General features: G+C 37.1%; 1 protein-coding gene across 14 annotated transcripts in view; it reads left to right on the top strand.

Annotated features, from left to right (window-relative positions):
- Positions 1–25,274, top strand: part of CADPS2 (calcium dependent secretion activator 2) — a 519,662-nt gene that overhangs the window by 419,284 nt on the left and 75,104 nt on the right. For all 14 annotated transcript variants that reach the window (XM_073238523.1, XM_073238521.1, XM_073238513.1 and 11 more), the window contains one exon: positions 12,518–12,621. In XM_073238523.1, coding sequence (XP_073094624.1) covers positions 12,518–12,621 — 104 coding nt within the window. The remainder of the gene's footprint in view (positions 1–12,517; positions 12,622–25,274) is intronic.

The raw sequence follows: 25,274 nt of genomic DNA on the forward strand, positions 1-25,274 counted from the left end.
GTCACAATACTGCGAGTCTTGGACAACGGAAGAGGAATGGAAAGAAGTGAAAAGAATGGGAAGAGAAGAGATAGAGGCATCACTGCAGATGAAATGATTGTTTCCCTCGAAAATTCAACAGGATCTAATTAGAACCTATTAGACCCAAGAATTCAGCAAGGCTGCCAGATGTAAAGTCAACCTGCTAAAATTAATTCCCTTCTCCAGATTAGTAGTCCTCAAAACTTTGAGTCTCAGAACTCAGGACACTCTTAAAAATCCAGATCCCAAAGCACTATTGATTAGGTGGGTTATATCTACCAATATTTACCATTCTAGAAATAAAGGAAATTTATAAAACATTCATGCTTAAAAAGAACACTAGTAAGTCTATTATCTGTCAACCTAATATAGCATTTATGAAAAAAACTTTGCCCATTTCTCTAACAGCAGCCCTAATAGAAGACAGCTGGATTCTCTCTCATACGCGCTTCCGCACTGAGTCTCTTGGCGGTATGTGACTTTGAATGATGCGTATGAAAAAAATTCTGGCTTCACACTGATATGAGGAATATCTCAACAGTCTTTTCAGGCAGTTGTGGTTTTTCCTCTGTGATATTACACCAAAACTTGACAAGAGAGAGTTTCTTACAGGTTAGTTGCAATGTGGAATCACAAAGCGTATCAATAGGCTTCCATACTATTACATTAAATTGAGTTGGCTTATCAGGCACTTTGAATAGTTTCACCATGCATGATTTTTTAACACCATATACTAATCATTTAGAAACTATTGATCCACTGAGGTATGATTTCCTTAGTGTTAGCAAGTATTATATCAAAAAATCACCCTTGTTAATTTCCCTGTCTCATCAGAAAAATCTTAAAAGTCTTGGGAAGCTGTCAAGCTCACTGACAGAAGTTTTCTAAAATTCCAGTTCTTCTTGAGAGCTCTAATTTCATCATTGGCAGTAAATACTGCCTATTTTTCTTAAAGTGACAGGTTTACTTCATTTTTCAGAAAAAGTCTGCCACATACTAACCCTAAATAACTCTACTTTGCTTGCCAGTAATTTTCAGCTAAAAATGTTTCTCTTTGAAAAGAAGAAGTTCAGTGTCAGACTCACACACTTTTCCTTTAGATAGTCATTGTACTTCAGTATAGAGAAGTGCTTTCTGCAAACTTCTCATTTTGTCAGAGATATTTTTAAAAATATATACTCAAGAGCAGAGATTCAATAAAATTAATTTTTACTGTTTCATCAAGGACATTACATAAAATGGCTTTTTTTTTCCTGTGGATCCATGGTGGTAAAGATAACAATGATGAGCATAATTTAGCAGCACAGCCTTGATTCATGCTGAGGCAACAGCAGTTTTACCCACCATTGCTTTTGTACCATAAATATCAACAGAGTTAAAAAAAAAAAAAAGGGCAGAAACATCTCAGTATTATGAAAATAGTTTTGTTCTTACAGATCTCCAAAAGATCTTGGGTTCCATGGATCACCCTTTGAGAACCACTGCTCCATATCACGAATCAACTAGCTAACCAAAAAAGGTATCTTTCACAGTAACAAACTATATGGTACATGGGAATTAACTTTGCCAAAAGCATGCCAAACTTCCTAGACCTGTAAAGAAAATCTTGAGTCTCAAAGGTCATAGTAATCTAAATATATGTAGGGACGGTCCATGCCCTTAATAGGGATGACTTGATAGTATTACAAACTCTCAACTCTCCCCCAAAAATTAATCTATAAATTCACTGTAGTGCCCCTGAGAATTCCAGGGTTTTTAAAAAGAACTTGACAAATTTACTGTAAAATTTAAATGGAAGAATAAAGAGTACTGAATAAGTTAACTTAAAAAAAAATATGGAGATTTGCCTTGCCAGAGACTAAATTGCAAAACCCCCACCCAGGTCTCTTCCTATGGCTGCAGAGACAGAGTCGTGTACACATGGAGCCTGACGGGCTTCATCCATAACAAAGTGGGACCAAATCAGTGAGGAAAGGCTAAGCTGCTTTGGAGATGAAACAAAGAAGGGCTAACTAAATATTAGGGGAAAACTGAATCCCTCTGATAGAAACACGGTCTCCAGAGGGATTAGAGAACTCAGTGGAATGAAGATGTCTGCCACTGTAGACTTAATACTTCTCTTTATTCTAACTATCCTCAACTAATGTTTTTACTTTTCCTTTCCTCCATTATTCTCCAAGTTTATTTATTTGAGTTGAAACAAAAGTGTTTGCAAAACACGTTGCATTTTAAATACTTCATTTTCTTGAAAAAAAAAGTACTTCACACACTCCGAATTGATGCTATGACAGCTCCATGAATTATAGTCGGTTTCAAAAGAAAGATTCACAAAATAATGAGGTAACTGCATAAGGCAGTACATCAAAAGTACTTAATTGAGTATATCCCAGATTCCCCGGATCTGGAAAATTATCTTACATTCTTCCAAAAGCTGCTCTTCAGTAAATATTTGCCTTCTGTGAAAATTCTTAGCAAGGATATAAGCACCTCCTGAGAAAACAAAACATTTATGTAATGTCTCCTTTGTTGTGCACCTTACTGAGAATTATTACCTTGGCTGTGATCTCTAACACTCTGAACAGCTCTTGCTAGAATCTTACCTCCTCCCTCTGAAGATGCATGGAAATCTCATTACAAGTGTTCGACACCTGTTCCCTAAAAGGTCTCAGAAAGGCTGTCAGTTTACTCAGCTCACTTGACAGTATGTCACATATTTATTGTGTGGTGGATTTTTTTTCTTTTACTTTTACATACAATGTGATTCACAGATAAATGCAGCCTTGCAATCACAGCTGTCTTCCGTTCATGAGCAATTTTGTAGAATTTATTGTTCTCCAAATCCAGGGTTTGAAACCAACCTATTGATGACCCTCTCATTTATTTACTAACATGTGTCAACAGGTAAACCAAGTGATACTTAGCTGTGTGCCTCCTGAAGCACCTTGTTAGTCTGAGTAGTTTCAGTGTATTAAAAAGTCTTTTCCAATTGGACAAAACCAGAGTAACACAAACTGACAGATTTCCCCTCTTTCTCTCTCAACGGAGTTTGTCAGTACTCAAGGCGCAGACAGATTTAAAAAATTACTTGTAGTCCGTAACTTAGTTGCTATATAGCTTCAAGCGCTGTAAAAGGCCTAATTGAAGTGTTTGTAATACCAGATTTTTTTTTATTTCAAAGGGAAACTTACAAAATATCCCTGCAGCACCAGTATGTACACATTCACAGTGGCTGGCAGACCTAGGACATTAAAACCAGAAATATTCAAGATATCACTGAGTCCAGCCTTACTCTCTACACTTGTCCAAGTAGGAGACTTTCTCCAATTCTTGGCATCAAATATGTTATCACTACTAATGTGTGAGTTGGCTGCCCTGACAGATCTTGATCATGTGTCAGAGGAAACAAAGACATACATATAGACACTCAGGTCTTTTGACTAAGGTCTGAGTACCCAAGGTTACAAATCTTTTCAGATTGTCTTTTATAGTGTGGTACTGTGTCCAGGAAACTTCTTTCTTCAGCCACCTCCCAGCTGGAAGCCACCTCCCCTGTGGTCCATTCCTGAACAGACCATCTCCACCCCCACTGCCTCACTGGATCCTGCCCTGCCTCTGACCCCCGTTGGTCACGGGAAGGCTTTCTTCTTACAAATGCACACACACACACACACACACAAAGAAAAAAAACAGTTTAAAAGGCAGGAGGAGGATGTGAGTGTGGAGGCGTGATGGTACTTCTGTTATACGAGAATTTAACAACCATGGATTGGTTGTTTTAATAAATGTAATTAGAAGACAAGAAAGACCAGGAATGAAATTTTAGATGCTATAGACGATTTTATATATATAACATTAAGATGCTTCATTATATGAAAATTCAGTATTGGCTTGGCAGTTGACTAATTGAGATTATTCTGAGACTAACTGAGATTATTCTGATGGTTTTTTATTTCAAATCTGATTTATATTGAGAGGAAATGGATATGATGTACATATAAAGAGCAGTAAAAGCAAGGAGGAAACCATTTATCAGTTTCAGCTGTTGCACGTATACCTGTGTGTGTGAGATTTGTTTATATACTATGACTAAAGACTGGTCTTTAGAAAAACCCCTGTTACGCAATTAGCTGGAAAAATTACCAATGGAATACTTACGTTGTCATTAGGATCCCACAACATAGTTCTAGCCAGAGCAAACTGAATATGATTTATAGAAAACTTTCTTCTCTTTTAAGCCTTTATAATCCTTGCAGCTCGCAACACTCTGAAGATATTTTATTTTTTCCTGTGAAATCTTAAATCTTCCTGCTTTACAAATGAGAGCCAGGATCTCAGTAGTTCAAAGGACTTGAATAAAACTCAAACCAATGTGTGTATGTCTCCCCACGCTTATAAATAACGTAACTATAAAAGCCTGTGACTAATATGAAACCAAAAACTGAATTTGCTGTTTGTGTTTTAGTTTTACAGATTTTTTAGTTTTACAAAATGACAAAATTTAGTTTTACAGAACTTTTAGTTCTATAAAAGTTTTTAGTGTGTGTTTTAGAATTGCAAATCTTTTCTTTGTAATTCATTCACCATCATTCCTTATTTTAAGATCTTAAGACGAGAATGCTTCGATATCCCTCCTGTAGAAGGTCTTCCGAAGCATCACTGACATTTATATCAGATACATATCTGACATTTTTGACCTGTCACTCATGGATCACCACTTCCCGTCAGTTGATGATTTCTCAGTTTGTAATCCAGTCTGGTTGCCACTGGTTTGTACTCCAGTGGCCAATTCTTCTGTGTTCCACAGCTGACCATTTGCTTAAAAACAAATTCATTGATGTGAAAGATAATCCAGATAAAGTAGTTAATGTGACTGTGGCCACAGGACAATTATTCCAAAGTACTGTATCATTAGCATGGTTAATTCCAAGGAGGTATTAACTGGAACTGTTGCTTTAAATGACAGGGTCATTAAACGAGTTAGGCCCAAAGGGAGCTTTGGAATTAGGAGGCCACAAACCTATTGTTTTCAAACATCTGTGGTATTAGTATTCTTACAGATTTTAAACAGCTGTAGGGAAGCCATCACATCCTAGACTATTTTCATTCATACGAGGATCTTCCAAGATGGACACCATCCTATCTGGAATAATATTACAGCTTCTACAGAAAGTCTTCTTTTTTCTAAAAAGGAGTTTATAGAAAGATGCAGCTTGGTTTCAGGTAAAGGAGGAAATAACCTAAAGCTTAAACAGGTCGCCTTTGTTTTTAACTTTGGTTTTCATAAACACTAGTAGTTCTGCAAGTGCATTCCTCAGACCAGAAGCATGAGCATCTCCTGGGAATCTGTTAGAAATGTGAATTCTTGGGCCCCACACAAGATCTACTGAATTTAAAACTTGGGGAGGGAGTGATTGATACCAAGCAATCTGTTTTAACAGCTCTCCAGGTGGTTCTGATGGGTGCTGGAGTTGAGAACCAGAAACCAGAACTGAAGATACTCCATCCATTGATGAAGACAATACATATTCCAGCACTATGATAGCACTTAACTGTAGGCAGACAGACCAGGAGAGAGTCGATGATACATCCTTCTCTGCAGTAGCTGACAGTGCTGCATCTTGGGAAGTCAGATATTGGGAAAGTATAGGTCAGGTTGGCCCTAGAGAGAAGTGGGGTTTAGTTTTAGAAACCATCTCTCTCCTAGATTCTGAGGCAGTCTTCACTTAGCCTGTTATATACTATTCCCCCTAGAGGACTAAGCTGAACGAGTTCCCCCAGAATCATCTAATCACATCACACAGTCTGAGAAGACAGGTTTGTTTAATGGGAAAGAAAGTTGGATCTCCTACCCTCCTTCCCTCTCCAGGTGAGGAGGCCCATGAGTCCTGAGATCTTGCCAGCGGTAGGATCACTGTATCACTTACCAAAGGTTGCTGTGGGTGAGTCCAGAGGATGGGTCCGAAACCTCAGTGAAAGCTTAGATTTTCCAACGAGTCGTCAGTCTAGATCATGCAAAGAGGGAGAGATTGACACCAGACAAAAATTAAGGTTCAAATCAGGACAGGCTAGGGAGCCAGAGGAAATTCCCTGAGCCAGCTAGGCTGGCCTGAGGAGGCACTTATGAGCCGAAGGAGACCCCTAACAGAGGGGCGGGAGCTCTGATGAGACCTTTCCTGATCTACTTGGAGGAAATCGTTTAGGTGCCCACGGCAGTGTGAAGTGTGCATGTGTGATGTGGCGTCGCCCTGTGTTTCTTTGGGGTGAAGAGGATGGAGGGAGCAATCACTGTCTCCTCTGGTGTGGGGAGCAAGGGGCACAAAGAAACAGAGGGATCCATTCCACTGCTTCTCAGCCAGGTCTGAGAGTGGAGCAGTTTTGCAAACAGCAGTCCACAGAGAGGATGCTGACAGTCCTTGCTTCTGGATGAGCTTTGGGGTTCCAGGTAGAAGAAACCGCAAATCGTGCCCTTGGCCCAACTCCCTTGTTCTCATAAGCCCCCATGGCAGAGCCTCCCTGCTCGGGCCTCCACAGCGTCCCAGCTCAGTCCTCCTGTGTTGTCAATCCCCCTCCTCCTCCCTTCTAACTCCTTTCTCTAAACAGTCATTTTCCCATATCCTCTCCTTCTTTCCCCCTTTTCTTTTTCCTTCTTTCTTTTTTCCCAGGACCAGCAGTTACCCATATTGTCCCTTTTCAATTTGACAAGTTTCTCGCCTCATCTCCTGCATATCAGGGCTTTCTCTTCATCCCATTCATTCTCCTTAGAGGAAGGGAGAAGCAACAGAAGAGTGAGTTCTTTTCCTTCAGGAAGGAGGAGGAAAAAGGTGGGCGACTGCAGTGTTAGAGTGCCGCTAGCTTTGGGCTGTTCCAAAGTTTCTGAACCCCAGCACACACCTGCTGAAAGAATGATTTCATCCTGAAGAACTGCATGTGTTACACCTGAGCACTGGAAGCCTTCCTTGACATATGTTCCATCATGTTTCTTGCAAGTCAATAACCCCTGTTCTTACATATTGAGGACATTTAATTCACTCTTTATCAGAGCTTTATTAACAATTTTTCTTATGTTGACCAAAAATAGACGTACGTATCTATCCTCTACCTTATCAACTGATTAGGGAGAGAAATAACATAAATTCTTTGAAGGCAGAAATATTGTTTATCACTGTATCCCCTCAGTTATATATTCTATTATCAAGTTCAGTCAGGGCCACAAAATCTGGGGATGTTGACGAACCAAGCGAGCAATCTTAGCACATATATAGGAACTGTTTTTTTTATGCACTCTAGCTGGTTATCGTGACCTGGAGGCAGGGAGATTAGACAAGGCAGTATTGTGACGGAGTTATTGCCAAAGTCCTTCAGTCTGACACCACCTAGAATACTATTTCTTGTCTAGACACAAGTACAGACACATACGAGTCTGTCCAAAGTTAAGGTCAAATACATTACCAATTTTCCATGGCCTATATGGAGAAAAAGGGACTGAAATGATACCTGTGGTCTTCTCCCCATGTTCCCTTACAACCTTCATTATGCACCTCAATGTGGATCCACCCCTTTGACCGGAAACTTTGACAGGAAATGACAGGAAGGGAGGCAGCCGAGGAGAATGTGCCGGGAGGATGTACCCTTTCTGAGGCCAGGCAGCAGAATCAAAGCCTACCAGAGCAAAACACCACGCCGCTACCTTTTCTCCAGTGAGCTCTCTTCTTAAATGTGCAGAGGTATGATTAAAAGGAATGGCTTTGAAGAGCCAAGGAGGGTTATTGTAGAAAAGTAATATTCTAAAATGAAGGAAGATAATAGCCCAAAGGAATGCATTGAAATTCATCAATTCACCTTGCTACTCTTGGCATATTTGTTTCACATGGTGCTATTGCAAATGTATTACAACCATCAGCAACCTGTTTGAAGCTTGAGGAATATAGAGACATCTGTAATGGTGTAGAAATGTTAAAGCAGAAGTGGACATTTTAAGGAGGAATTCTCAGATATTCAGTGTTCATATTTTTAATGGAACTGTTGATAACCTTGTTATCAATCAATAGGGTGCTGACTATACAATGCATTAAACTTGGCTGTAGTCAAATGAGTGACAGCCAGAGAGGGTGCACACACAGTGTACTTGGTAAAAATGCTATTTATTTAAAGTATTAGAGTGGCCATTATGCTCAAGTACAAAGCTTTGATCCTCTCAGTAAATTTAATCTAGAAAGTATAAAATGCTTTAGACTGTTAAGTTTCAGCAAGACCCAGGGTGCTCTCAGAGTTTTTACCTAAGATAGTGTTAAATGTAAAAGCTAGTTTTGACATATTCACACATAAATAGGAATAAGTTTTTAGGTTGTTTCTTTTCCATTTAGGTGATTCTTTTCCATTACTAGATACTTGTGGCTAAGGATATAGTGAATTTATAAACTCTTCAAACTCCAGCTACTTTGGAAGTTTTCAGTGTATGTGTATGTGTGTGTTATTCCTATTTAGAAAATTAAAACTGAAAAGAATTCAAGTATTGTATTGTTGCTACTTGTATGACTTTAGAGATAAAATTTTAATCCCATCTCTCCTGTATCCTGTATGATCTTAGACATTTCTTTAACTTCTTCAAGACTCTTTTTCCTCATCTGGAAATGGGCGTCATGATTCCCTAACTTGCAGAATGGTAATAAGGATGCAGTAAATAATGCACTGAAGTATGTAGGAAGAGTAAGTGCCTCTTCTGTGATAAAACAAAATTTTGTTGCCTTTCCCTTTCCTTATGAAAAATACATTAAAATAATATCAAATATAGATAAAGTCCAACACTTATAGGAATCCCTTAGCTATAAGGAATCTTAGACATTCTATGGTTTAGTGAATCTTAGAATTTCTTTGATTTATAAACCACTTTGAGAATCTGAAAGCTATGATCCTTCCCTTTCCAAAAATGCATCTATATACAAAAATTAGTACATCCCCTGGAATCTACTCTTAACCCCATCTTTCATCAAAAGGTAGAAAAATTAAGGAATATAAATGATATGCTCATGAGAATTAAAAATCATTTTGAGAAATCTTTTTCAAAAAAGTCTTTCATTAGTAATTTAAGGGTACAGCATTCATTAGTTAGTTGAGCAATGTTCTCTGGATATACCTAATTTCATTGGTGAATTTTGCTGTCTAGTCCTATGTTGGTGTGATAGTGATAGAAGAGTTATTTGCAATCCCACAAAAGTTAAATAAAATGAGATAGGTATTCATTTTATTTTTAATATGTTTTTCCAAAAAGAAATTATACTACTGCCTTATCAATAAATACTGAGTACCTCCCTTGGTCCAAAGCTTATTCAGACTTTTGAGAACATAAGATAAGAAGACCCAGCTTCTGACTTTGATCTGGGCACAGTCTAATAACAGGTTCAAGAGCCTGTAACAGGGGAACTGAGGGAGAAGAGCAACTCATTCAGTTCCAGCACATTGATAAGGTCCAACATGTCAGGCAGCATTCAAGTTTTATCTTGAATAACGAGTAGATTTCCAGGCCTAGGACCCAGGTATCCTAACTCCCAGAGCATGTGGATTTTACATTGCTTAATTATCTTTTTAGCTTAGTAATTAACTTAAACTACATAATGGATGGCTCAGTGAAGGCCCGCCCCTGGTTTCATCAGCCAGGCATGATCATTTTCTGAGCCACACAGTCTCCAAACCTCATGGTCATTCACCTCTCTGTCCTGCAATTTCTGGTCACTCACAAGGACTTGCACAATTGTTTCATCAAAGTGTCCCTGCACACTCCTCCTTTTCTGTGCTCCCACTACCATCTTCCCACCGTTCTCCATATTACTAGGTCTGATTCCCAGGATCCATGTCACCCACCTCACCTGTCCTTCCATGTTCTACACAACCACAAACACATTTTCCTATAATTAATTATTCTGAAGACTGACTAAGAAACATGTGCTCCATGTTACCTGTGGGATATAGTTATCCAGTCTGCATATTATCTTAAGGCCTACCATAAGGTGACACCACAATAAGCTTATCACCCATCAATCCCCAGCGTGTTTCTACTCTAGCCAAGTGAGTACAAGGCCCAGATACTGAGAAGCCACATCAAATTCAGGTCTCACCTTCACCGTTTATTGGCTCTTGCATTTCACCTCTCAAAGCTTGCTTTCTTATCTATGAGTTATCTATGTAAATAACTACACAACCTAAAGAAGTCAGGAAAATCAGTGTGGTGACACATGGGAAGAGCCTGGCACTGTAACAGACACATAATCGACTCTTAATAAATGGCAATATTTGTAAGCATCATTGTCATCACCTTCCTCTGAAACGTACCACATCTAATATACAAGCATTTCTAGAAACCTCTCCTTTTCTGTGTGTGATCACAAGTCTGAGTGAACACCTAAGTGTGTGAGTTGCAATGGGAAAGGGCTTGAGACACAAAAAGGGAAGACCCAGAGACTCCATATGAGACGTCAGGGACTTACACCTAGGTAGGCTAGGAGCCCTGGCTGGACAGGGTTGCTCACTGCAGTCGCGGACAGAGGGGGTATCTGCTTATATAGGGTGAGGGGACAGAGATTACATGTGGGCCAAAGAGGGTACACAATTGATGACTATACTACATGTTATGCTAGAAGGAATCATTCTTGTGCAGCTAGCCAAGGAGTGAAACCTTTGACAGATCTTCATCCAATAAGGCGTGTCCATCAGTAAAGCAGGCCTGGATTTGGCCAGCTCAGGCCATCCAGTACCTAGCATATCACCCAATGGCTATTATGGGACAAAAGGTTGTAAGCAGGCAGTGCATGTCCCCACATCTTCTCACCCAGGTCATTTGTTACCACTTTAGGACATGCTTCAGGTCCTGCTCACCTTCGCACTAATTCCTTCCCCAAAGCTACCTGCTCTCAGCAGCCTCTCACAGCTCCTGCATTACCACTGTTTGTCTTATGTCGTTTCCAGACTCTTCTTAAGGGTCTTATCTTCCTTACCAGGCTGATAGCTGTAGCTGCCCCCACGTGGAGCAGACTTTCATGTGAAGTCATGAGCCTCCTTGACTTCTCCCTTGTTTGAGGATGTTGAAGTGGATGGAAGATTGAGTGGTTGATGTCTGAAGAATCCTTTTGGTAGTTTTTTGGAGTGTGAGTTGTTCGGAGTCTGAGGCTGAGATCAGGGACGTATCTTACACTTTCCACAGCTAAGCACACTGTAGCCACTCAACTGTGTGGTGTTTGGCAGACTGGTTTCCTGAAGAATCATTGTACTCGTTGATCCTGGTCACAGGCAAGCAATGGCTTTGCATCCTGCAGGAGAATCTAGTAGGAGGTGTACCCAGATTGGGGGATGGGAGCCCCTACATGCATCACCCTGTGACCTATATAGTAAGCTTGTAATAAATGTTTAATGAATAGCACCAGCCATAAGCATTGTTTCACTGTATCATTTGTCCCTTTGGAACAAGTTAAGAGCAAACGGGAGAATTTCCTCCAAATTTGAAGGCTGAAGTTTTAGGGAGAATTTGAAGGAAAAGATCTGTTGCAAAAAAAAAAAAAAAAAAAAAGACTCCTTAGGTTCCACAGAAAAAGGTCTTTCTATAAAAATTTTATTTTATTCCCCTTTTTTACAACCTACTTACTGGGGCAAAGTGAGACTCCACGAATATAAGACAATGGTTTATCTTTAGTCTTCTTTTTGGAAACTCTGTTCTTCACATGCAGTTTTGAAACAGTTTCATTACACAGAACCCCTCTAATTTCTGCCAATTTGTCATGGCTCTGAAATCAACTTCTTTGCTTTCTCTGTTGCTGAATTTCAGGGAGCTGCACTTAATCTCATTGTAGCCTGGCCTTTTTATACCAGTTTGCCTAAATGCTGCAAGAACTTTCAGCTGAAAGAATGCCTCCCCACCCCTCACCAGTTGGCAAAGGGATCGTGGTAGGGTGATGGTGGGCAGGGAAGGAAGGGAGGAAGTCAGTTAATTGCAGGCTGTCAAGAGTTGTTTTAGGTGACTTTGTACTTCTTGAATTTAAGATCAACATGAGCTATAGACATTTCAGGCTAGGAATTTAAATAGCAGCAAAAAAAAGCATGGATTTTGCTAATGCCAGGATTAGATAATGGTATTGAATTGATAATACAATACAGAGAGAAGGAAAAGACGGTGGTATCTGCTCTCTTTGTGTTTCTGACCTTGAGGAGAATTATAACTTGTTTGTTGTAGAAGCTGAGCATCTATGTTAGATGGCAAAGCATGTGCAGTTCCTTGTAATTGCTTTGTAGGTGAAATATTTTCTATAGTCTGGTGAACTGGTTTTTGTTTTTTTGTGTGTGTATTTTTTTTTTTTCGAAGAATGTATTCATTTGTTTTTCTTACATCTCTTATTTCTCCAAAATACGCTTTCTCATTCTGCTTCAATATCCTGGTCTCATCGTTGCATCTCAGACTATGTTTTGGTTTTTATTTTCCGGGTAACATTATTATTATTTGTTTTGAATCCAGAGACCATGAACCAGGCAACCCCTGCTAGAAAGCTGGAAGAGGTTCTTCATCTGGCAGAGCTCTGCATAGAAGTCTTACAGCAGAACGAAGAGCATCATGCAGAGGTGATGACTTGTTTTAACTGTCGTACAGACCTGCACAGAATGCTCCGCCATAGTGGGGTCAGCACAGAGTGGCCTGCCCATAGGCTTTAATACCCATCTGGCCATTTACCTGTAGGAAACTAAGAACATATGTACATTTCTTGGAATTATGCTTCCTATGTGTTACAAGAGAATTGTAGATGTGAATAATTTAATATCTATTTTGACAACAGCCATGCTGTTAGGAACTGGGAAGAGCATATAGGATCTGATAAGATGGTCAGGCAGTAAGAAGCAAAGCTGGAACCCCATCTTGGGACACCAGATCATTGCTTTTCCCCCATGTCATGATTAGCTTAGAAGTCTATGTTAATCAAATGTACAGAAGGAAAAATAGTAATAAACTCAGACAAAATCAAAGGCATGCACTACTATATGAGTAATAACTCTAGTCTTTCTTACTATCAAACTTTTCTTCAAATGGTCACTAAAACTGCATTATTTATAGTTTTAAAAAGTTCTGGTTATATATCCTAAGACTTAAATGTGCTACTCTAATAATCACGAGTCTATTTTAAAATACAAAGTACGAATGAGTTTTCTGACTGAATTGGGTGGAGAAATGTGTGAAATTAAATAAATGTAATTTCAGGGCCCTAATAGTGCTTTCAGTCTTGGGGAAGCACATGAGAAGGGCAAGAATAAAAATGACCAGATACATAAAAATTTATAGAATACTTATATTTAATGAAGCCTAGGTCTCAAAAATATAAGAAACTACAGGAACTACATTTTAAGCAAATTCTTGGGAAAGAAAAGTGTTCATGAAACCTTACATAGATAACTAAGTTTTATTGTATCTGGTTATAAATATGATCATTCAAAACATCTGCTTTTAGCTCACACTGTGGAATCTAGTTTTTACCTTGCATCTGTCATGTGTGAACTTGTTATGGATATTTTATTTTAAACTGAAGAAACAGCTGCTTCAATAATTTGAAATGAATTCCCAGGAGGACCTTTTCTAGGCTAGTACTACTGCTGTGTTACAATGAAAATGATTATATGATAAAATATATGTATGTGTTGTCTTTGTCTTTTGTTAAAAGGCATTATCATCAGAGTATTAGACCTTTTTAAATTAAAAAAATGTGTTATTAGATTTTCAGTTGCAGTATATATCATCCAAACAGGAACATCTAATATTCCCATACATTTCACAAAAAATAACATTTAATTTTCCCACACTAATAAGAAAAGTAACTCGCCTGTGTTTTAAATGAAATTAAAATGTGTTATGTATGCCATGTAATCACTAAATGCTTATTTAAGTATAATGTATCCAAACACAGTAAAATGTACATATTATTTGCTGATCCACAAGCATAGTTGTCTTTATTGAACAGATAATCATAACTCATAAATACCACTCTACTATATGTTGAAATATAGAACTATTATAATGACCTGTTTTTAAAATGCTTTGTAACACTATGGCATTTTCCATTCCACAATGCTTCCAAATTCTTGGAATCCCTCAGGGAAGAGAGGTGAGTAAAATTGTTTCCACTAATTTTCTAGCATGGAATAACTCTTCCAGTGCAGATAAATATAGAATCCACTTTGATTATAGTTAATTTTAAAGCAAACTTTGTATCTGTCCTTACAATTAAAGACTCTTTCTTTGAGCTGATCTGTGTTGTAGGGTTTCGGTGAACATGTTTTATGAATAATCATATGCATAATTAGTGCCAGTCATTAAGTTCAGCTGAGAGGATTTTGATATTTTGGTTTGGGTTTTATCTTTTTTTGTTGTTTTTTGCCGCCTTCAATTTTTAACCAGAAGATCCAGCTGTTTCTCTGAACAATATTAGGGAGTGAATTGGTCTGATTCCAAAGTCATTTCCAGAGCGAATGAGTGGACTGCACTCTACACTGATCTTTATTTTGCTGGATGTTCCAGCTAGAGTTTCTTTAGTGCGTGAGAGAGCACCTAGCTCACTCCCTTGGTGGAGGTGAATGTGTCCGCCTCAGAGATTGTCAAGTGGCTCACGTGTCAGCTCCTCTTACTTTCATTCTGCCTCTCTCTGCAGTGGCAGTTTACTTTACAAAGCTGTGGGGTTGTTTCCATCCTTCAGCAGTTTCTCAGTTAAGCAGATGCCGTGTTCTCCAGAGTTTAGACAGTGACTGACTTGGAGAGCAGTCCTCCTTTCTCGGAAGGCCTCTCGACCTCTACTCTCAGGCTTTCCTTCTGAATTTCTGTTTACTCCTTAGAAAGGTAGCTTAAACTCCATTCCAGAAAATCTTTAAGGCTTTCTCCTCATTCCAGTGACTAGACTGTCTGACCAGAAAGTTAGGCAAACTGATCTGGCAGCTGTCCCTCCAGAGGCCCCTCACTTTGACAATAGCGGGAAGTCCCACAACCCCGCTGGAAAGCCTTACGCTCTCACCGGCACACTAGCTCCGCTCACACCATTTTACAGATAAGAAAACAGAGACCCAGAGGGTTGAGGAATTTGCCAGAGGTGCACAGCTAGTCAGTGACCGGATGAAGACACAGGCCACACTGCAGGCCTGGATACGTCTTTGTGAACCACATTGTTATTTCCTGGTTTAAAAAGAGTGGCCTGTGTGGTTGTCCTGCCCTGCTTATGTTGCCAGGTTTGACCCTGGGCACCATAGCAGCCCCCATCCTGGGCCGCTCAGGCAGCAGGACCAGGCAAGAAAAGGAGCCCACTGTGGACACGCCTATTGGTGCAAATGCCTACTTACTGCAACATCAGTGTCTGAACCAGGTTATGCTTCTGGAAGGATTCTTAACATAAAAAAAGGCATGTTTCATTTTTTTTCTCACTTGCTTTTGCTTCTTTGTATCCTTACTCCTCTCCGCGAGCATGCACATCCAAGGAACATCTCAAAGTGTAGTTACTCAAAAAATTGTGGGTAAACAAATCTGTCTACGACCTACCTAACTAAATTATCTCAACAATTGAATTAATCTTAGTTACATATATGTATGTACATATGTGTGTGTATACATATACATATATGTATATATATATATAAATTTATATATATATGTAGACAGCCAGTGAGATAAGCCAACATTTTTTAGGGTGATTTTAGCTTTAGGATTATACTAGCCTCTAGGCCAACAAACATCCCTCATTTTGGGAGAAGATGACCAGCAAGCGCCTTTCAGATGGCTGAAATAGGCAGAATTCCATCTACAGACTCCCAAATAAAATTGCCTGGATGCGAATATCCTACCAAAAATGTATGTTAATCATTTACTAATTTTTAAGCATATAATAATAAGAGTAATATTTATCGTGACATATGTTTTAAGGAATTTCTAGTTTATCATCTTTTGATTATTTAATACTTATGTTCATGTATGAACCTGATTAGAGAGACATTTTGGTGAATCAAAAGACTTATAAAAACCTTATGAGTAGTCTGATAGTAGTTTAAATGTCACCCTCAAGGTTCTAGTCCATTCTCCTGGCCTCCCAAAAGAGCTTAACTCTAGAGTATGGCCCCTCAGCATTGTGTTGCTGTGTACACACTGTGTGGGGGTGCATGTTGACAGTGGGGGTGCACCACACACACTAGACTGTCTCCAGAGTTCTCAGGCGTATCTACAAAATACAGAATGCAATCTGATCTTTTCTTGGGGAAAAAATAAGCACATTATAATAGATTCCAAAATCGTATTCACTGTTTTTGCTCATCAATGCAGCCATCCTCCTTTTTTTAATATAAATTTTAACTATATTTTGATGGTAAAAGTAATGGAAGCCTCAGACCTCAAAGAGTAAAGAAATCAGACCATAATAGATGCTCTGGCAAGCAAAAATCAGAAGATATTAACAGTGTCTGATCTGTAGATAAATAGATAGATAGATAGATAGATAGATAGATAGATAGATAGATAGATAGATAGATAGATAGCTGGACAGGTACTGTGCCATATATAGTTAATTAAGAAAAGGCTAAACATGTAAGAGCTTATTTTATGCACTACAGTGACCTGGATTCAAATCCCTCTGTTACTTACCAACTATATCACTTTGGTTAAGTTATTTAATTTCTCTGAGTTTGCTAACATATAAAATGAGGATAATCATACCATCTAACTGAAAGGGTCATTTGGAGGGTTAAGTATGATAATGTACAAAAGCCTTTAGTATAGGACTTGACTCATAAATTATTCACTTCATGTTGGACATTTTTTACTTTTAAAACATCAAAACTCACATTATACGATCTGTGTGAATTTTAACTCATTTTGTAATTACTGCCAACTATTAGTTTTTTTTACTTGTGTACAACAAAATATTTTCATATTCACTGAAGTTTCATAACAACCCAGGGGATGTTAGGGCAAGTATTGTTACTGCCAATTTGCAAGTGGAGAAATGGAAATCAACCCAAGGAACAGGTTTGCCCATGATCACTCAAATCTTACCACGAAGTTCAAAAACTCAGTACTGGCTTCCAAATTCAGGGTTCATTCTTAGTTGCCACAGTTTGCAACTACATTCAGTAGACAAATATGACTTTCAAAGTTCCATCACCTACCACATGCATTGATGTAAAAATGGTATGGCTAAGGGATTACCATCAAGTTTTGTTTTATATTTCCCTCGTAATCAAATTAAACATTGCCTTCTGCCTCTGCCATCTCATTTACACTAATTAGTGGCTTAATGTTAGAGCCAAGATAACTTTGACCCAGATAATTATGACTTGATTGGCGCCCTACAGATGGATGCATTTCTGAGAGGGGTTTTCTCCTCCCAGTGGAGACCCTGATGCCTGGAGCTTCAGCCATCTCCCATGGAGTCGTACTCTAGGGAGGAAACTACACAGCCTCTCTTCCTATGCAGGGTCGGACAACTGCCACCCAGTGGGATGGCAAAAAAGATGAGAGGACAGGTGTAAAATTGACCCTGTCTTCTCAAGGTGATGATAACCTGTGACCCTTGCTTTTTATTTTCAAAGACAGTCATTGCTTAAAGATTTTTCTGTTCATCATTAGGAGACAAAGTAAGCATTCATCACAGATTGGCTCACAATTATCAGGACTAATGTTATTGGAAATATAATTTGAGACACTTTTGCAAAACATACTGAAAATTTCTGGTTAAGGCAAAATCTTGCCAACCTAAAGCTGTTTGGATTTTGGTTTTTGGTTTTTTTTTTAAGAAAATTATGTTCCATTTTATTTCACTCCCTACCATGGCTCTGGCTTCCAAGTTAACTTTTTTAAAAAAGCTTTAGATATTTTTCTCAGAGTCTTGAGACAATCCTGATCTAACATGACTGTTATTTTCTTAATTTTAACCTTTTGCAAAAGCATTGGTTGTGAACTGGAAGTGAGACTTTGAGAATGTCTCTCTTTGTAGCACTGCATTTTTACCAGAGCTTCTGTCCTCTCTCAGAGTGAGGAATCTCAGATTCTTACGTGCATCACTGCCCCAGCTCTACAAGACAGGAGCAAGATATATGTAATGAAATAGTGTATGCTATTTTAGTTTTTGCCTTTATGGTATTTGCCATAATACCCATTCTAGTAGATATTAAAACAAAAAGTTGTCAGATATTTTCAAAGAGCAATAACTCAGTTTACACAGAACATACCACTTCAGTAATTTTTCATACTTACATATTTGTAACAACAAAGTTGAAATCATAAACCTCAAGCCAGGCACTCAAATGGCCCAAACTCTAACATCTATGGTTTGTACTGTACCACTCTTCCTTTAGTTAGTGTTTTCTTCTATTTACCATCTGTTATTTAGTTATATGGTAATGCTTTTTTATTAATACATTGAACATTATCCTTGTGATTTAAGTTCTTAAGAAAATATTCAAAGGGTCAATATTTTATAATCCACTTTGTGTTGTTTTGTGTTGTGGTTTAACTCTTGGGGTTTGAATCCAATTTAAATTTGAAGAAAATGAAATGTTTTGCAACCACAAATCTCACATATTCTTAGAAAGCTCTTGAAAGTAAATACGGACTTCTCTGGCTATAGTATGATGAATCCTTTTTTAAATGATTAATTTTAATCTGAAGAATAACAAAAATAGTTGTGTCACAAAAGAGTGAAATGTTTTGTAGATACTTGGTTAAGAAGTTGTAACACTACCAGAAGCTAAATTTAAAAAAGGAGAAAAGACCTGAAAAACAGTTCAGAAACAGCACAGCAAGATGCCTTAAACATGTGAAAAGATGTTCAAAGTCATTCATAATTACAGAAATTCAGATTAAAATAATCTGAAATACTGTAGCCAGAAAAGTCCACATTTTTTGTGTGCGAGTGTGATAAAAGCATTTAACACAAGATGTACCCTCAGCAAAATTTTAAGTATACAATACAGGGTGGTTAACTGTAGGCATTACACTGTACAACAGATCTCTAGGAACTTATGCATCATGTATAACCAAAAGTTTGTACCCTTTCACTAATACCTCCCTGTTTCACACTCACCTCAACCATTCTGCTCTCTAAAACCCACCATTGTACTATCTGCTTCTATGAATTTGACTGTCTTAGATTCCTCATATAAGTGAGATCTTGTACTATTTGTCCTCTGTCTGCCTTAATTCACTTAGCATAATATCCTCCACATTTAACTTGTTGTTGCAAATGACATGATTTCCTTCTTTTTTAAGGTTGAAAAATATTCTGTATATAAATACAGTATTTTCTTTATCCATGCACCAACTGATGGACATTTAGGTTGCTTCCATGCCTCAGATATTGTGAACAGTACGACAGTGAACATGACCATGCATATTTTGACCTCAGTCTTTTTAGATACATACCCAGGAATGGTATTGATAGACCACATGGTACTTCTGGTTTTAATATTTTGAGGAACCTCCATACTGTTTTCCATAGTGACTATAGCAGTTTACATTCCTACCAACAGGGTATAAGAGTTCTCTTTTCTCTACAACCTCAACAAAGCTTACCTTCTTTTTTTTTCAAGTAATAGCCATCCTAACAGCTGTGAGGTGGTGACTCACTGTGGTTTTGATTTGCATTTGAAAATCAAATGGTTAGTGACAGTGAGGACCTTTTCCTATAGCTGTTGGCCTTTTGTACGTCTTTGGAGAAACACTTGGATTCTTTGTGCATCTTATAATCACCTAATATTCTTTCTGTCTGTCTGTCTTTTGCTGTTGAATTCTAGGAGTTCCTTATGTATATCAGATATTAACACTTTGCCAGACATATTTTTTGCAAACATTTTCTCCCATTCCATAAGTTGCCTTTTGGCTTTGTTGATAGTTTCTGTTGCAGTGCAGAGTTTTTTTTTAGTTTGATGTCGCCCTGTTTATCTGCTTTTGGCTTTTGTTATGTGTGCTTTTGGTCTTATATCCAAGAAACCATTGCAAAAGCCAGTGTCAAGAAGCTTTTTCCCTATATTTTATTCTAGGAGTTTTGTAGTTTCAGGTTTTGCATTTAAATCTTTAATCCATTTGGAGTTGATGTTTGTGTATAGGATTAGATAAGGGTCCAATTTCATTATTTTGTATACAGATAGGCAGTTTTCCCAGCACCCTTTACTGAAGAAACTATTCTTTCCTCATTGTGTTTTCTTGGCACTCTTGTCCAAGATTTAGTTGCTATATAATCGTGGCTTTTTTTCTGGCCTCTCTGTTCTGTTTCATTGGTCTGTACGTCTGTTTTTATGCCAGTACAACATTGTTTTAATTACCATAGCTTAGGAATATATTTTGAAATCAGAAAGTGTGATGCCTCAACCTTTATTCTTCTTTCTCGAGATTGCTTTGGCTGTCTGGTGCCTTCTGTGATACCCTTTGAATTTTAGGATTGTTTATTCCATTTCTGTGAAAAATGCTAATGGGATTTTGATAGAGATTGCATTGAATCTGTATATCATTTTGGGCTATGGACTTTTTTTTATTAAAGTATCATTGATATACAATCTTATGATGGTTTCACATAAACAACACAGTGGTTTCAACATTCACCCATATCATCAAGTCCTCACCCTCTCTGTTGCGGTCACTTCTGTCAGCGCAGTAAGATGTTATAGAGTCATTAATTTTCTTCTCTGTGCTGTACTGCCTTCTCCATGACCTACCTATATTGTGATTGCAAATTGAAGGGGCAGTATGGACATTTTAACAGTGGATAAATTCCTAGAAATATGCAACCTATCAAAACTGACTCAAGAAGAAACAGAAAACCTGAACAGAACAAAAACAAATAAGGAATTTGAATCAATAATCAATAACCTCCCAATAAGAAAGGCCCAGGAACAATTCTTCAGCTTTTCTGAAAAATAGAAGAGAGAACACTTCCAAACTAATTTTATGAGGATGGCATCACCTTGGCATCAAAGCCAAAGACACTATAAGAAAAGAAAACTATAGGTCAACATCCCTCATGAACATGGCTGCAAAAATGCTCAACAAAATATTAGTACATCAATTTCAACAGCATAGAAAAAGTTTCATAAATCCCTCTGACTGGGATTTCTGCCTAGCATGCAAAAATGGTTCAACATACACAGTCTATCAATATGATACAACACATCAACAGAAAAAAGGGTAAAAATCATGATCATTTCAGTAAATGCAGAAAAAGCATTTAACAAAATTTAGCACTATTTCATGATAAAAATTCTTAGCAAATTAGGTAGAGAAGGTACTTGTGTCAACACAGACCATATATGAAAATTCCAACAGTTAACGTCATACTCAATGGTGTGAAACAGAAACATTTCACTCTAAGATCTAGAATATAGCGGGAATGCCTAGTCTCACTACATTTTTCAACACAAACCCTTGCCAGGGCAATCAAGCAAGAAAAAAAAATAAAAGGTGTTCACATTAGAAATGGAGAAGTAAAATATTCTCAGCAGACGAAATGTTCTTGTATGTAGAAAAATATATCTGTATGTATACAGTCTTTTTTATAAAGACTACAAAAAGCTGTTGGCACTAATGAACAAATTAGCAAAGACACATGATGTGAAATGAATATACAAAAAATCAGTTGCATTTTACACATTAACAATAAACTATCCAAAAAAGAAGAAACACTCTCGTTTACAATAGCATCAAAATGAATAAAATTCTTAGGACTAAACTTAACCAGGGAGGTGAAAGATTTGTACACTGAAAAGTCTAAAACACTGATAAAATAAATTAAAGCAGTCACAAATAAATGGAAAAACATTTGGTGTTAATAGATTGACAGAAATCATATTGCCTGGTCATGGGCTCTTCTTATTGGGAAGTTTTTTATTTCTGAGTCAGATTACTTACTTGTTTTTGATCTGGTCAAGTTTTCTGTTTCTTCTTGATAATAGTTTTGATAGGTTCTACATTTTAAGGAATTATTCCTTTCTTTTAGGTTGTTCAATCTGTTGATGTGTAATTGTGCATAATAGTCTCAGGATTTTTTTTACTCCTCTGGCATCACTAATAGTGTCTTGTCTTTCATTTATAATTTTATTTGAGTGTTCTTTTTTACTTGTTAGTCTAACTAACATTTGTTGTTATTGTTTATCTGCTCAGAATACCAACCATTGTTTCATTGGACTTTTCCATTGTTTTTCTACTCTCTATTTCATTTATCTTCTAATCTTTATTATTTTCTTTCTTTTCCTAACTTCAGACTTAGTTTGTTCTTATTCTCCTAGTTCCTTAAGACATAGCATTAGGTTATTTGAGATCTTTCTTCTTTAATGTATGTGTTTACTGCTGTAAACTTCTTAGTCCTGCTTTAACTGTATCCCATAAGTTTTGCTATGTTGTATTTTCATTTTTGTTTTTCTCAAAGTATTTTCTATTTCCTTTTTGATTTCTTCTTTGCCCCACTGGTTGTTCATGAGTGTCTTGTTTAATTTTTTATATTTTTTAGTTTTTCTTTTTCCTATTGTTATTGATTTCTAATTTCATTCCATTGTTGCTGGAAAAAATGCTTGAGATGATTTCAATCTTCTTAAATTTGTTAAAGACTTATTTTGTGACTTAGCATATGATCTATCCTGAAGAATGTCTGTATGTGCTTGATAAGAATATGTAGTCTGCTACTGTTGGGTGGAATGTTCTGTATATGTCTTTTAAGTTCATTTGGTTCATTGGTGTTGTTCAAATCTGATGTTTCCTTACTAATTTTCTGTCTGGATGATCTGTCCATTATTAAAAGTGTAGTATTGAAGTCTCCTATTGTAATTGCGTTGCTGTTTATTTCTCCCTTCATATCTGTAAATGTTTGCTTTATATATTTAAGTGCTTTAGTGTTGGGTGTGTATGTATTTATAATTGTTCCACAGCTCTGGGGAATGGACCCTTTTTAACATTACATAATGACCTCCTGTTGTCTCTTGTGGCAGTTTTTAACTTAAAGTCTATTTTGTTTGATGCAAGTATAGTAACTCCTACTCTTTTGGTTGCCATTTGCATGTAGTATCTTTTTTTCATCCTTTGCTTTCAGCATATGTATGTCCTTACATCCAAAGTGAGTCCCTTCAAAGCAACATGTGTTGGATCTTGTCTTATGCATTCATTTGGTCTGTCTTTTGATTGGAGAGTTTAATCCATTTATGCTTAAAGTAATTATTGATAGGTAAGGTTTATCTCTCAACCAAATTCGAGAAGTTCAAAAAATATTTTAAACTAATAACAAATTCAATCACTGCAAAAATCCTACACTTACTCCACTCCCCCAAACATGTTATTGATATGAGAATTTACTTCCTCTATATTGTATCCATTGAAAAATGTTTGTGATAATAGTTATTAATAATACCTTTCTCTTTTAGATTTTATACTAATGTTAAAAGTGATTTATGCATTACTATTATAGTATTACACTACTATTTATCTATATATTTATCTTTATCAATGAGACTTACACTTCCATATGCATTTGTATTGCTGCTTAGCATTGTTTTGTTTCAAGTTGAAGAATTCCTTTAGTGCTCTTTGTAAGACAGGCCTAATCACTATCTTTATCAGTTTTTGTTTGTCTAGGACAATCTTTAGATTTAGAGGACAGTTTTGCTGACTATTATATAAATAAGGCTATTCTTGGAGAGTATTTTTTTCTTTAGCATTTTGGGTGTATCTTATCATTCTCTCCAAGCCTCCATGAATTTTGCTGAGAAATCTGCTGATAGCCTTCTGAGGGAGTTCTCTTGTATATGATGAGTCATTTTTCTCTTGCTGTTTTCAAAATTCTCTCTTTGTCTTTGACTTTTGATAATTTAGTTTCAATGTGTCTTGGTGTAGACCTCTTTGGGTCCAGCCATTTTGTATCCCCTGGGCCTCATGAATCTGGATATCCATTTCCCTCTCTAGATTTGGGGATTTTCAGCCACTGTTCCTTTAAATAAGCTTTATACTCCTTTCTCTTTGACTTCTCTTTCTGAGACTCTCATATTACATATTATTGGTTTGCTTGAAGATGTTCAGTAAGTACCATAGGCTTTTTCACCCTTGTTCATTCTTTGTTCTTTTTGTTCCACTGACTGGATAACATCAAATTACTTGTCTTTGAGTTCATTGATTCACTCTTCTGCTGAATCAAATCTGTTGTTGAAGCTCTCTGTTGAATTTTTTTTCCAGAAAATTTACACTTAGAGAAAATTTGCTTGGTTCTTTTATTGGTTTCTTGCCTCTTTCTTGAATTCTCATTTTTTGCATGTATTGTTTTCCTGATTTCATTTAGTTGTCTATCTTATAGCCTACTGAGCTTAAGATGATTTTTTTAACTCCTTCAGGTAGACCATAGATCTCCATTTCATTGGAGTTGGTTGCTGGAGCTTTATTTTGTTCCTTAGGTAGTGTCATGTTTTTCTGATTCTTCATGATCCTTGTAGCCTTGTATTATTGTCTGCACATTTCAAGAAGCAATCACCTCCTCCAGTTTTTACAGACTGGCTTCCACAAGCAAAACCCTTTACCAGTCAGCCCCATCAGAGTTTCTGATTGGGCTGCTTGTTGGGGCCCCTGGGTGGGCTGAGTGGTGGGGTCTACAGGCAGGCTGGCTGGCAGGGACCATGGGCAGGCAACCTTAGTGCCCAGTCTATAGTTAGGCCACAGTATTTTCAAGAATTGTCTAAAAAGTAAGTAATATTTCAACCATCTAAATAACGGAGTTTTTTTAAGTGATTATTGCCATTATCTAAAAGGCATTAGGTAATGCCTAGATTGTATTGTGATAAGCAGAATATAGATATGTCCCTGTAGTATCTACAGTCTAATTTAAGAGGTAGACACTAAAATACTCCCATATGTAGTCATATATATACAATCCTAAGACCTGTGAAATAAAAATACTGAGTATCAGAGAGACCATCTAAGAGTAAATAAGACTGTTGAAGACTATCAGAGAACCTATTTACACTGGAATGTTATGAAATCCATATTTACAGAAGTGTGTTTTAGCTTTAGAGCTTATGTTCATTAAAAAAATGCTAGAAATGAAAAATAAAATTTTTAATGCAAGAAGAAATTTTTTTGGATACACATATTCAAACAATAAGCAAACAGCATTAAATAAACTATGAAGTCTAAAAGAGAATTAAAATATAAAATGGCATTCATTACTTTATTTAAAAATGTATTTAATTTAGAAGATTTGAAAAAATATATAAAACAAAAGAAAGGACAATTC

This window comes from Manis javanica, chromosome 6 (assembly GCF_040802235.1).
Source record: "Manis javanica isolate MJ-LG chromosome 6, MJ_LKY, whole genome shotgun sequence".
Classification (NCBI taxonomy): domain Eukaryota; kingdom Metazoa; phylum Chordata; class Mammalia; order Pholidota; family Manidae; genus Manis; species Manis javanica.